Source organism: Oryza brachyantha, chromosome 9 (assembly GCF_000231095.2).
Source record: "Oryza brachyantha chromosome 9, ObraRS2, whole genome shotgun sequence".
In the NCBI taxonomy this organism is placed as follows: domain Eukaryota; kingdom Viridiplantae; phylum Streptophyta; class Magnoliopsida; order Poales; family Poaceae; genus Oryza; species Oryza brachyantha.
Genome location: NC_023171.2, coordinates 6,845,990 through 6,860,467, shown reverse-complemented (window position 1 = coordinate 6,860,467; position 14,478 = coordinate 6,845,990). Strand labels below are relative to the sequence as shown.

Genomic DNA, 14,478 nt, shown 5'->3' with positions numbered 1-14,478 from the left:
CAGTCAGGTCAGCAAACTTGTCCAGGATTTCTTTCAGAGATCGAATGCCTGTAGCTTCTGCCTCACAGACGATAAGAGTATCATCTGTGTATTGGAGTGTTATGCATGGCCGCGAGCGATCCAGAGGGTTCTTTACTAGGCCACTTCGAGTTATCATCCTTTGAAGAACATCTGCAACCAGAATGAACAAGTAGGGTGACAGGGGGTCCCCTTGCAGTAATCCTTTCTTGGATGTGATCCATTTTCTTGGAGTCCCATTTAACATAATCGTAGATTTAGAAGTTGTCAACAACTGAGAGATCCAGGAGATCCAGGTTGCTGGGAGCCCTCTGCCTTGAAGGATGCTGAAAAGGCTATTCCAGGACACCGAATCGAAGGCTTTCGTGAAATTCAGCTTTAGCACTATCGCTTTAGTTTTTCTTTTCTGGCACGCTTGAATGATCTCCATGGCAAAAATGAAGTTTTCTGTGATGCTCCTTCCGAGGAGAAATCCTGTTTGGTGGCTGTCAATGAGGGTGTCCATCTGTGCCTTGATCTTGTTAGCTAAACACTTAGAAAGCAACTTGACAGAGCAGTTTTGCAGAGCTATCGGTCTGAACCCATCCGGGGTGTTTTCTTTCCTTTTTTTTTTGTATGAGCACAATGAAAGCTCTGTTTATGCGTTCCAGGACTAGCTGTCCCGAGTGGAAACAGGCCATGAACTGAATTATGTCATCTTGAATTTTTTTGCCATAGAGATTTGTAAAAAACCGGGCCAAAACCATCAGGTCCCGGCGCGCTATTCACTTCCATTGAGCTTAAAGCCTAGAGAACTTCTTCCTTAGAGAAATTCCGAATTAGATTGTCCTGGTTTGGTATCTCACAATGTTCATAAAGTTGACTGAAGAAGGAGCTTTCCGACTCAGGCTGTGTTGGAGATGAGTTTCCCAGAGCTTCCCTACAGTAGCTGAATACGATATCCGCCTTCGTGTTGTGGTCGTAATACTGTACCCCATCCAATTTTATAGCAGGGATGTGGTTAGCCCATAGTCTGTGAGAAGAAGGCGGTGTTTGCATCTCCTTCTTTAATTCTTCTAATTTTGCATCTTTGTTTCCAATATGCTGTTTTGTCCTTAAATCAGTTCAAGAAGTCTGATATTGACTAGCGATCGAAGACACTGCTCAGCGAGAGATAAAACTCTGTCCTCCTCCACCAAATCGAGCAAGTTGATAATAAGCTCACAGTCAGGTGGCAAAGTCGGGGGAATTTTATTTTCCTTAATCCATCTTTTTCCTGCGGTTCTGCAACTCTTCAGGGTTGTTGCCAAACCTGCCGCAGGATCGGAAGGGGAGCGAAAAGCTGGCATCCAAGCTTGGAGAAGACAGTTCCTGAAGCTTGTTTTGTTGAGCAGGTGAATGTCTAGGCGAAAAACATTAGGTTTCGGAATTGTAGTCTGGACCGAGATCAGTAGAGGCACATGGTCAGAGAAGCTTCTTGTTGCCGAGGTTAGGTTGACATTTGGGAGGACGTTGTTCCAATCATTGTTGATGAACACTATGTCTAGCTTGCAAAGAGTTGGTCTCTCTCTTTATTGGACCAGGTGTAGAGCCTGTATCTTAGTGGCAGCTGATGCCATCCCAGGGACTCAATGCAGTCATTGAACAGGTGAGCTTCAGCCTGATTGATCGCAGGGTTGTTTTTCTCTGTCGGGACCCTAATTAGATTGAAATCACCCTACTCTCTTCGTTCTATATTATAAGATTTTCTGAGTTTTCTATATTCATCTATGTATCAACATATATATCTTGTATATATGTCTAGATTTATTAGCGTATAAATGAATCTGGACAAGGTCAAAAATCCTTATAATGGGGAACAGAGAAAATATTATACATATGTATATATACATATCTTTGCTATTATATATATAAAAGTTTAACGTGCATTCCGAGTTAGTCAGATGATTTGTGGAGTTGTATATTCCCATCTGTGTTCCCTCACCGTCAAGGGTCCTGATCGACCCAAAATATTAATGGAGGGAAATTTGGTGGTAATCACATAAAAATGGTGGCAATCACACAAAGGAGTCCTTCGTGAGAAGGAAACATAACTAATCACATCTTAATCCCTTCTTGAGCAAAAGCCATGGCGTCCTTGGCGAATGCCACGAGAGCCGGTGGAGAGGCCAACTACATGGGCATGAGCCAAAGCACGTCAATCCTCCCGATACCGAGCATCTCGTCACTTGTCGTTGTCGCCGATTCATTGTCAAATCACTACGCCATGAGTAATCCTCCTAGTAGCACAGGAACAAAGGAGTCAGACTTTGTAAGTTATACATGTGCATGGGCATATATGATCAAATTTACTTAATACTATACGGAATGGTCGATGAATCTAACGCAATGGAATCCCTCTAGGTGACAAGTTTTGTTGAAGAAATGACACCAAAGATTGGTATGAAGTTCTGTACTGAAGATGATGCTTATGATTTTTACAATGCCTATGCCCGAGAGAAAGGTTTCAGCATTCGAAAGAGCAGTTTCCATAACGTGAAAAATATGACAATAAAAAAGAATCGAACCATCTGTTGTTCTCGTCAAGGTATTGAGTGGAATGCATGTTTGTATTGGTGTTATGGCCATGTTTCTAGAAAAGATAACATTTAATTGTTCTCTTATTTATCAACCAACAGGTGTTCGTGACACAAATAAAAGAGAAGAATCACCCAACCATGTAGAGTGCTTCACACGACCAGAAAGAAGGTGTTAGTGCCAAGCACGCATCAAGATAAGTCTTAGAGATAGACTCTATTATATTTATGAATTTGTGCCATATCACAATCATACTCTTGTGACCGGTAAGCAAACTCACTATTTAAGATCCCAAAGGAAAATAACTCAAGCATAGCTCGCAAGTATAGAAGATGCTAAGGCTCTCTGCATGTCAAATAAGGCTGCTTTTGATCTAATAGCGAAAGAAGCAGGTGGGATGGAAAATCTCGGTTTTACACGTGTATATATGAAGAATAAACTATATTCTAAGAGGTCACTTGAGGTGCATCAAGGAGACATGGGCGAGTGTTGGAATATCTACAGAAGAAAACATCAGAAGGTGAGAAATTTGTCCATTCGATTCAAGTGGATGAGGATGACAACAAACATTTTCTGGACTGATTCTAAAATGATCGCGGACTATGATCAAGAGGAGGAGGAGGATTTCACAAAGGCATGAAATTCATTGCTAACTAACTTTAAGTTGTGGGAAAATACATGGTTCCAAAGGTTATTTGCTAAAAAGGAACAATGGGCCTTAGCATATGGAAGAAACACATTCACTGGTGATATGGTTAGCACTCAAAGAAGTGAAAGTTTAAACAATGAATTGAAGGGGTATATTAGTGTTAAGGGCAACTCTCCGGTGCATTTTACCAGTAGTATTATACTACCAGTAGAAAAAAGAGTATTTTTGTACTTTTTTAATTACTTGATTAGCAATATTTTGTAATTTTGTTTTTTTTTGCAATAAAGATCGCAATAAAAAGGATGATATTACCTTTTCAAATTTCTACTACACCTAATATTATTGGTAGTATAATTTAATCATAGTCATGCAATAAAATAGATCAACGGTATGAATTAAATTATACTACTAGTAAAATACACCGGAGTCAACCCTTAATGTCAAATATGACATACATACCTTCTTTCAACACTTTGACCGATTGGTGGCAGATAAGAGAGATGAGGGGGTAAAATATGACTTGAAGGAAACGCAAAGTTAACCGGCATTAAAACCAGACCTGAGAATATTGAGACATGCAGCAAAAGTTTACACCCCAGCTGTATTTAAGGTATTCCGAGCACATGTGATGCAAACACTGAACTGTGATATATTCCCCCAAGGTGATAGTGATGCCGAAATGGTATACAAAGTAAAGATTGATGGCATGAACATTGAACGTGTTGTAAAGTATTCTACGCTACAAGTTACAGTGAAGTGTAGATGTAAAAAGTTCGAATTTGCTGGGATCTTGTGTTGTCATGCATTGAAGATACTTGACATTAACAATATCAAAGAAATTCCAGAAAAGTATATACTAAAGAGATGGACAGTTGATGCGAAAGCCCTCGTTATACAGAGAAATTATGCAACAAGCCGTGTAGGAAATTAGGCTAGTGACCGTAGCATCCAATTCTGTAGTTGCCTCCTTGTTAATTATAATCTGATATGTTATATTGTTGAATATATAAGCACTAATGATTTAATTCATTTCATAAACAACTCATGACATTAACCATATAAATTATGATACTCAAATCTTACGATCTATACATGTAAACTGGACAATAAAACATGAACAGATCGTATATAAAAGACATGGCGAACACGTACCGAGTGTTCTGATTTTGTTGTTGATCGTGTTGTCAAGGAACCATGCATACTAGAGGAACGACGTGCGGTGATGGATGTTGTCACCTTATTATCGTCTTTTCCTGGTGCAGGACGTTGAAGGTGAAGGTTCCGGAGACCTGCTCTCCCAATCGCTAGTGTACGCTAATGAGCAGGACGGAGTAGACTACGAGCCACAGCGCAGACTATAGAGGAGGAGACAAAAATCTAGATTGTTTTTTCGTATTATGTGACGAGGCGGTGGCTCGATATATATAGAGGTAACATGTCGCATGATCAGGACATTCGGATAAAACAAAACCGAATCACAACTAAATTGTAGCAAAACAAAACTGCAAAAGATAGCTACATCTATGCAAGGATGAGGACCCAAATTTGACGGACCATTCATGCGCATGGCGAGGCGAGCAAGCGCGCGTGTTCCACTTGTTCTCTCCACCACACATATCTTAAATAGGTAGGGCAACATCCTTCTTATAAGGAGGTCTCCCTGTTCTAGAATAAGCAAGGTGGTACTAGACTTCCTCACATGTCATCCTATGAGGTGAGCTTTTATGATATTTCAAAGAATTAATCTTCATATGGGCTAAGGCGTCCATCTATTAATTCAGTAACATTTACATCCGTGTACCTTGATTTGTATGTGGTCCTAAATGGGTAACTCCAAGGGAGACAGAATCATTGTTCCGCGGTCTTTAGGAAAATCCAAAGCTTAAACAAGCATGCATTGTTCCTCAGTCTTTAGCAAAATCCAAAGCTTAAACAATCATACATTGTTCCGCAGTCTTTAGCAAAATCCAAAGCTTAAGCTTCACTTTATATATATATGGTATCGAAATTCGATTTGTCCGGAAAAGGAAAAGCACATTGTACGCCAGTAAAGAGTAAAAAGAACCGCCAGTGGTGTGTGCGCGAGAAGTTAACGTGTTCGTCCATAGTGCCAGCCTTCGTTTGTCGTCGAAGCTAGTTAATCTCGTAATAAGTCAAGGTCAAGAAACAAAAGAACGTTGATTTGCCCGGAATAAAACAAGATGATTAACACATTAAGGGTTGTTTAGATGAGGCTAAACTTTTTAGCCCCATGTCACATCGGATGTTTGGACACTAATTTGAAGTATTAAACATAAACTAATAAAAAAACTAATTTCATAAACGAATGGTAATCCGTGATACGAATTTTTTAAGCCTAATTAATCTATAATTAGAGCATGTTTACTGTAGCATCACATAGGCTAATCATGGATTAATTAGGCTCATTAGATTCGTCTCGCGAATTAGTTCAGGATTATAGATGGGTTTTTTAATAAGCGTTCAAACATTTAATGGGACAAGTAACTAGAAATAACTCTATTTTGCCCAGCAACACAGTGCAAAAAGGAATAAAGGTTAAGAAAACAAAGCATGCACACAGTGCCTATCACGCTTCACGCACTGGCATGCAGCTGCAGGCTGCAGCCGACGACCGAGAGAGCTTTTGTGGCAGATACGCGATAGGTACAGTGTCCCCAGGAATAAAGAAAAGATAAAACAATCATGCATGTACACATGATGTATATTTCGTGGACAAATCATGTTACGTTGCTCTTGGTTTTGGAGGCAAGTACTTCATTTTATATTTGACGCCGTGAATTTTTTATATCTATATTTTATTGTTTGTCTTATTAAATTTTTTATTAAAATATGTAAAATTATAAATTAGATTTAAATTGTCTTTCATAATAAATCAAATTATATAAAGTAATTATATAATTTTTTAATAAGACAAAATGGTCAAAAATAAACTCAAAAGTAAACAAGGTTTGATAAAAAAAGTTGGGTGAGTAATATATTGCACAAGAATACCCCATAAATAACTTCATCGGCCTGCAAGCTAGTGAGACCTCAACCCACAACGTTCGAGTAGTGCTAGTGCACCACCACCCACCGTAATTTCCGTAAACCCCCAGCTGCTAGCTTACCGCCCGCTGGCACCGGTGCTTCTCCGCCGCCCGGCCATGGCATCCAAAGCCAAACTGACGGTGGCCACCGCTGACACTAGCCGTGGTGAAATACGCCAGCAGCTCAAGGCTCTAGTGAACAAGGAAGACACTACGACCATGGTGGTGGCGTTGGCCTCGAGCAGAGAGGCCACCGCGGCGGCGGCGACGGCGTTCAAGATCAACGGAGAGGAACGTCGTCGTCGTCGTCGGTCCTCCACGGAGGATGCCACGGTGCTGATCACAGCAGCAGCAAGCCCCGGTGCTAACGGTGAAGATGCAGCATCGGTGATGTTTGGTGATCTGTTGAAGGAGAAACTCGGCAGTGCCACAACGATGGTGGTAGCCATGGTGGTGTCCAAGGGAGAGGACGCCACGAGGCCTAGCTCCAAGGCGTCCATGGATCCCCTGTTGCTATCACTGGCGTCGCGAGGTGACTGCGACAGGCTTGATGATGTTCTCAAGAACATGGTATCCACGAAGCCTAGCTCCAAGGCGTCCATGGATCCTGACGAGGAGCTCGAGCGTGGCTCTGGCGGTGCTGCTGCTGATCAAGCCTCTGCCATGGCCATGGACCTGGAAGGGGTCACCATTGATGGGGATACTGCACTCCATGTCGTTGCCACATGTGGCGACAGCAGAAGCTACTTGAGGAGTGCAGACATCATCCACAGGAAGGCCCAACGTGATCTGCTGTTAGTACAGGACAAGAATGGTGACACGCCTCTGCACTGTGCTGCCAGGGCTGGGAGGGCTCAGATGGTTTCTCATCTAATTCATCTGGCTCAAACCGAGGAGGATAACAACTCTGGTGGCAGCAGCAGCTCGAGACTGAAGGAACAGCTTCTCAGGATGGAAAACAACCTTCATGAGACGGCCTTGCAGGATGCAGTGCGCATTGGAAACAAGGAAATAGTCACCAAGCTACTTGAATCCGATCCAGAATTGGCCAGCTACCCTTTGGACGGAGCAGGAATTTCAGCGATGTACCTAGCGGTCTTGCTAAACCGTGTCGACATCGTGAAGTTGCTGCATCAAATGAGTGAAGGGAATAACCCCTCCTACTCTGGCCCAAAGGGACAGAACGCATTGCACGCAGCGGTTCTCCGAGGCAAAGGTACGTGTGCTGTTTATATTTGTTCGTTTGAAAATTTTCCCTTTATCGTATGATTCATGCACGGTTTATTACTTTGGAGGTTTTCCTATCTGCAAGCTAGTGATTTTCTCATGGGTTAATTAGATCCATGCCAGTATAAATTTGCGAGTTTAGAAAAAGACCATTATAATTCAATAAATTGGAAATATGTCATTATAATTCTTAAACTATCTTAAACATGTCATTTTGTACACATTGAAGACAATTGGACCCACCTGCAGTCCATTGTATTTCTGTATCACCCAAAATACCCCAATCTCAACCTCGCTGACACGTGGGCCCTGTCTTTCATTAATTGTTCCTTCTCTCCCACAGCTCGTTCTTCTCCTTCTCGCCGGCCTTGAGCCTCGACGCCGCCGGCCAGCAACGCTGCACCATCATCCTCCCCAAGCTTCGACACTACCAGAGCCTACTTGCCTGCCGCCGCCGACCATGCCACCTCTGGCATTACCCCTCCCCGAGCTCTGCCACCGTTGCTTTTCTCCTTCCCAGCACACTGACGGAAGCGGCACAGAGACCAATCCGGCGACCACCTCCAGCCCCGTCTTGAAGACCTTCGGTTGCTGCGTTTCTCCTCCTTCCTGGCTCACCGCCGTCGACCCTAGCTCCATCCCTCATCACCGACCTCGTGCTTGGATCTAGGAAGGTGGAGCGGGATTGGTGAGTGGAGGGGAGGTGGCGCGGGGAAGCCGGAGCGAGGTGGCCACCGGGGAGATGCCAATATTCCGCTGCAGGTGCGGCCGGACTCCATGGCGGCGGCGGGTGGTAGGATGAAGGAGTAGTGCACGGGAATGGGGATCCAGCATGGAGGTCGTCCTCACCGTTCCCGGTTGCCATCCACGCTTGCCTCCATCGGGCGTGCGCAGTCACAGCAGGGGCACGACAACGACGAGGAGAACCTCTGGTGGGGCGGCACTGGAGAAGCTCCCCACCTACGATTGCATACGCCGCCGCCCGCCGATCCCGTACGCCTAGGCCTTCCAGCCAAGCCCAGCAAAGCGTGGCGCCCGATCTCGCCTCGCCGCCCCGCTCGCCCGCGACTGGATCCCGGTGGATCGGGGGCCTTTAGCTGTGGATACTCGAGCTCGCCCGCCGATTCCGGGGTGGGGTGGGGGGGTGCTCGCGGTCGCTGTCGGAGTGGAGCAAGCGGCGGAGGCAGGGTGGGGGCCCTCCTTCACCGCCACGACGACAGCGCGACGACTGTGGGCGCCGCCACCGCCGCCGCAGGTGGCAAGATGGAGTTTGTCGACATCCAGAAGCTCGCCGCCGACAACCTCGGCCGAGGTTGGAGGTGGAAGACAAAGGCCCACGTATCAGCAAGGTGAGAGAAGAGTTGAATCATGGGCATTTTGGGCGATACGAAAATACAATGGACTGTATGTGGGTCTAGTGGTCTTCAGTATGTATAAAACGGTATGACTAAACGGTATGACTAAGATAGAGTAAGAATTATAATGGCATATCTCCAATTTATTAAACTAGCATGGTGGCATGCACAGATTGCGCGGTGAGTATCATTTTAAATTTTTATATAATAGCATATAATTGTATTGTGATGACATATTGAACCTATTAAATAGTCGTTTTTCATTTTTTATTGTGAAAATAGTATTAAAATTGACAATATAACTATAAACTACAATAAAACTTGGCTAAATTTATATCATAATATTTCAATTCCTACGCCCATGAATTAAACACGATTGATTATTTAGTATTCTATTAACAATATAATAAATCAAAGAGATATAAATGTTATGATATATTTATTTATCTTCTTTCCGCCATCCTTATCTTTATGTTGTTAGTAGCATCAAGGTTGTGTTGTTAATAAAAAGTTGAAAATATATTAAAAAAAGATGAGATGATTGACTTCTATATATAAACTTTTATCAAAACATATATCGTTTAGCAGTTTGAGAAGTGTGCGTGTAAAAGCCGAGAAATAATCTGGGAAAAATCTAGTAAAAAAACGCAGCCCAAGTCACTATCTTTAATGATATTCTTCAATTTCTTAAAAAAACACCGTAGGTCAGATGTTCATTTGGTGAGAATAATTAGTAGGGAGAGTTTTGATAGGTTCGAGCCAGCTTATATATAAAATTTATTTTAACCATAGTCTTCCTGGTTATTACATAGATCAATTGTCAAAGTTTAAGTGCAGTGTTATTTGAATGTGGGTCCACTTAATACATTAATACATAGAGTGATATATGCAGATCTAGGGCCGGAGTTTTACCTGAACTCTGTTGTCACATTAGTGTAAGTTAAGTTTCCAATCTGATCTAATAGTTGTAATTTTTTATGAGATCGAACAATCAAACTATTTCCTTTTCCTTATTTAACGTAAGAATTTCTAGTTAATTTTAGCTCCTATGATGTGACTCCCAGGAGAGTCTTCAACTAATCACTTGTATTTTTATGAGATTGAACGACCAAAATATTTCATTTTCCTCTTTTAACGTGAGAACGTCTAGCTAATTTTAGCTCGTAGAATGTGTAGCTCCTAGGAGAGTTTCCAATAAATATAAGTAAATGTATCAGCTCTTATTTTGACATAATTTGTTTTTAGCTAGATTTAAATATTTCTAAATTGTAGTACATAAACTTTTTTATAAATAATATTTATTTTACCCAAATTTTAAGATATTTCTTAAAATTGTGTTTCTATGTGGATTTTTTCTCTAATTATTATTATTTTCAAATCTGAATTTAGATATTTTTAAATTGTATTTCTACGCGGACTCTCTCTCCAATATTATTTATTTTTATCTTATTTTAGATACTTCTTATTTTACTCTTGTTTCACAATGAATTATTTTCCAAATTTTCAATCCGAACTTCATTTTATCCTTAAATTGAATTTCTTCCTGGACTCTTATATTAATACTTTTCTGTAGAAAATAATTACAATTTTATTTTTTTCTAAATCAACCGAATTTTATTGTATCCTTAAATTGGATTTCTTCATGGACTCTTATATAAACTCTATTTTTCATAAAATAATTATTATTTTGTATTTTGTAAATTGTATTTTAATTGGTTTGGTTATCTATGTTTTGCTTTGTTGCTGGGGTATATATTTATTATGTATTGCAAATCAATCCGAATTTCATTATATACTTAAAATTAGATTTCTTCATGGACTCTTATATAAAGTCTATTTTTTTATAAAATAATTAGAATTTTATTTTTCTAAACCATATTGGTTTGGTTATCTATGTTTTGCTTTGCTGCTGGGAGTATTTATTGCAGGGGATATACACATCGTATTTACCAATATTGACATGGATGTTGCAAATATGCATGCGTGTCTAATTCTGGTTGCTATCTCACCCTTTCCAAAAATCGTTGACCATTTGTTCTTTAATTTTATCCGCAAGAATCTTGTCCGTTTCTTACTTTTTTTTTAGATAGAATACTCCTATTGATCGATTTTTTTTGTCCGATTGACTTTTTCCTTTTTTTTCTCTTATTTTTTCGATTAATCTCATAATTTATAGCCCGTGAGAGACGACGTGTAAGCTCCTTTTCCTATTACTTTATATATATAATAGATTATAATGACATTTATTCTAAACTTACAAATTTATAATGGCATGGATCTAATTAACCTTTCTCTCATACTCGTATGTGAAAGATTTTTTTTTATCATTCACATTTGATTTTTCAATCATGTGTAGAGCCTCAACCCATGTTGTACTGGTCTGTGTATGTGTTGGTGCGGGCTGCGACACATCGCAGCGCGCCGTTGTAAGGAGAGCAGATTTTGCGTATTAACATACCTAGTGGTAATTAAGCTGCCAAAGGAGTCGTCCCGTGAAGAGGGGAGACTGTAATACTCTAGTTCGTGTGCATATTCTACTTTCGATTTTGACCCATTTGACCTAAGTATTCGTTTGGTAGAACTAGTTTTTCATGCATGGTTTTCATAAGTTTGGATCAGCTTATAAAACAAGTTTATTTCAACCACACAGTACCTTTGGATTAACTACTATTATATATATATATATAAAGTAATAGAAAACAGGAGTCAAATTCTGAGAGTAATCAAAGAAAAATAGAAAAAAAAGAAAATTTGAATCGGACAACTATAAGATTAAAAAAAACAAGTTTTTTTAATCGGACACTGCGAGAGTTTACCGCCACTAAAAAAAGACGAGATTTTGAAGGAGAAGATAAAGGGCTCACGATCACGAACCGGAGACGGGTGACGAGCATTACCTATGAACAGCCAAGCGCAGAAGCTTGGAATCTATTATCTATCTATTAAGAAAAAAATTGGAAAAAATTAGGAGAACAAGTCAATATATAAATACAATTTAGAAGTATCTAATTTTGAGTTATAAATTATATTTTATGTAGAAATTCCGGTTAAAAAGAAATAAATTAGAAATAAAATTTACGAATTAAAAATAAAGAAAAATAAAAAAGAGTCCATGTGTAAATACAATTTACAAAAATTCAAATCTCGATTAAAAATAATTTAGAAAAAAATTGAAATCTCGAATAATTTTTTTTAAATAATTGATACTGTGGGAAGAATCCATCTATAAATATAATTTGGAAAGATCTAAAATTTCAGTTAAAATTTGAGAAAAATTAAGAGAGAAAGTCAATATATAAATACAATTTAGAAGTATTGATGTACCAGTGCAGTTTAGAATACATGTAATGGGGTTTCATGTAAAAATATAATGTAGAAAAGTTTAAATTCAAATTAACAATTAAAAAAATAACTATTATTAAGATAAGAAACCTTATATAGCTAAATTTATAAAGGCGTTAGCCGCGCAATATGCGCGGACCACCGTACAGTTTTACGTAAAGTGAGAATAAAAGTGTAAAGAAAGTGTTAGGCTCACTCAATGTGTAAATTAAGCTATGTAAATATAGTACTAGGGTGTTACACACATACCACAGTAGGCCACTTTAATTTGCTCCTTACAACCAGCCTTACTGTACTCCCACCCTCACCACACACATATGTGTGTTGAAGTTCTTGGTGCACTTGTATCTGAGTAAATATATAACAAAAACTTTAAATTAGTGTAAATCGGGAATAAAAAAGTTTATATTAGAAAGAACTAACATGTATATAGATGATTACGAAATGTCGGGTATAAATATACATTTGTCTCAGAATATTCCTTCCATGTTTTTAGTATTTTCAGACAGAGGTATATTTTTCTAGTGTCATAGATGGTGTCACTCAACATATTTAATTTTTGTATAGGATACCTTATATATTGAGATAGATAGCATTAATTCTCAATTTTAAACCGTCCGTACTAGCTAGCCGGTCCAAAAGTGAGTCTGTATGGTAGTTTTTATTGGTTTGGTGTTTAAATCTAGATCTGCACAATAATGCAGTAATGCAGGTTCATTAATTTCTTTTCTTATTAACATTAAAGTTAAACTCTTCATCTTTTTTTATAATAGGTATTTTAAGTTGGTGCAAAGTTTACTCCCCTTATTAAAAATTAATTTGACTTGAACACAATGCAGAGATGACTGAACTATTGCTGAATTTGAATAAAGACCTCACAAAACAAGCGGACCAAAATGGAAGCACGCCACTTCACTTCGCCGCATCACTGTCATCGATAAGAACAGCAGACCGAGAGCGGATGTCATGCACTCCAATCATCATTCCTGTGCTGGAAGCCGACCCAACTCAGCTGTACCAGCCAGATTCTGAAGGACTGTACCCTGTACATGTGGCTGCCTTCTCAGGTGCCCAAACAGCAGTCAGCTATTTCATCAAGGAGCGACCTGAGATCGCTGGTTTCCGCGATTCCAAGGGGAGGACATTCCTCCATGTTGCTGCTGAAAGGGACAGAGGTTGCATAATAGTTGCGAATGCTTGCAGTGATCCGTCGTTGGCATGGATTCTGAATCTGCAAGACAACGATGGCAACACTGCTATGCACGTCGCAGTGCAGCATGGGCGTGTTAGCAGTTTCTGTTCCCTGCTGAGTAACAGGGAAGTAAACTTGAACATACCAAACAATGAGGGGCAGACATCCTTAGATGTATCGATGAGTACTATTCCTGGAGGGTTTTTATATCTACTGGTAATAAACTTCTCACTCCTTTTGGATTCAGCCTTGTCACAATACATCCTTAGTCAATGCATGGTTCGTATCGTATCGTACAAAATTTTCTATATAAAAATTCTTAAAAATATTTATCTAGAACAGCTTTTCAACTTGGTAGGAGTTAATTTATTTGTTTATACTTTCAAACAGATATTACGTACAAGGATCTGAAAAAACAACTAAATAAGAGTACTGAATTACTGATTCGCATGTTTGTTTTGCCAGAACCCTGATATACTAATGTTGGACGCACTAATAAAATGCAATGCAAAGATGGGTTGTCGTCGGGTGGATCACTTTCAGGAAAAAGAAAAAGATGAACGGACGGAGTTAGAGAAAGTGTCAGGTTCAACGGGAACTCTGGGCATTGGGTGTGTGCTGATTGTCACCGTCACGTTTGGCGTAATCTTCGCCGTACCTGGAGGCTACATGGCTGACGATCACTACAACGGTGGCACGCCAGCACTTGCCGGAAGCCTTATATTTCACGCATTCATCGTGGCCAACACAGTAGCATTCCTTCTGTCCAGCTTAGCTACCATCAGCCTCATGCTCTCTGGAAGCCCCTTTGTCAGTCTGTCACTTCGTCAATCGCACTTCCTAATAGCTATGAGCCTGGCCGTTTGTTCAGTGGCAAGCTTGGCTACCACCTTTGTGCTAGGCATGTTTCTGGTGCTGGCCCCGGTGGCTCTGTGGACTGCAGTAGCAATCTGTGTACTCACGGCGATCGCGTCTCTGTTCTGTGTGTACTCAATCGTTCATGTTAGGCTTACTATATCAAAAGCGATAAAGGCTAGGATCGGGAGAACTTATAAGCTACTCGGTTCAGCGGCAATAATCTCTAGGAAATGA

General features: G+C 40.1%; 1 protein-coding gene across 1 annotated transcript; it reads left to right on the top strand.

The window, feature by feature from the left end:
* Window positions 1-6,387: 6,387 nt before the first annotated feature.
* On the top strand, window positions 6,388-14,478 carry LOC102719421 (ankyrin repeat-containing protein NPR4-like). Its single transcript, XM_040527571.1, has 3 exons — window positions 6,388-7,486; window positions 13,034-13,602; window positions 13,852-14,478. The coding sequence occupies exons 1-3, from the start codon at window positions 6,388-6,390 to the stop codon at window positions 14,476-14,478; spliced, it is 2,295 nt and encodes a 764-aa protein (XP_040383505.1).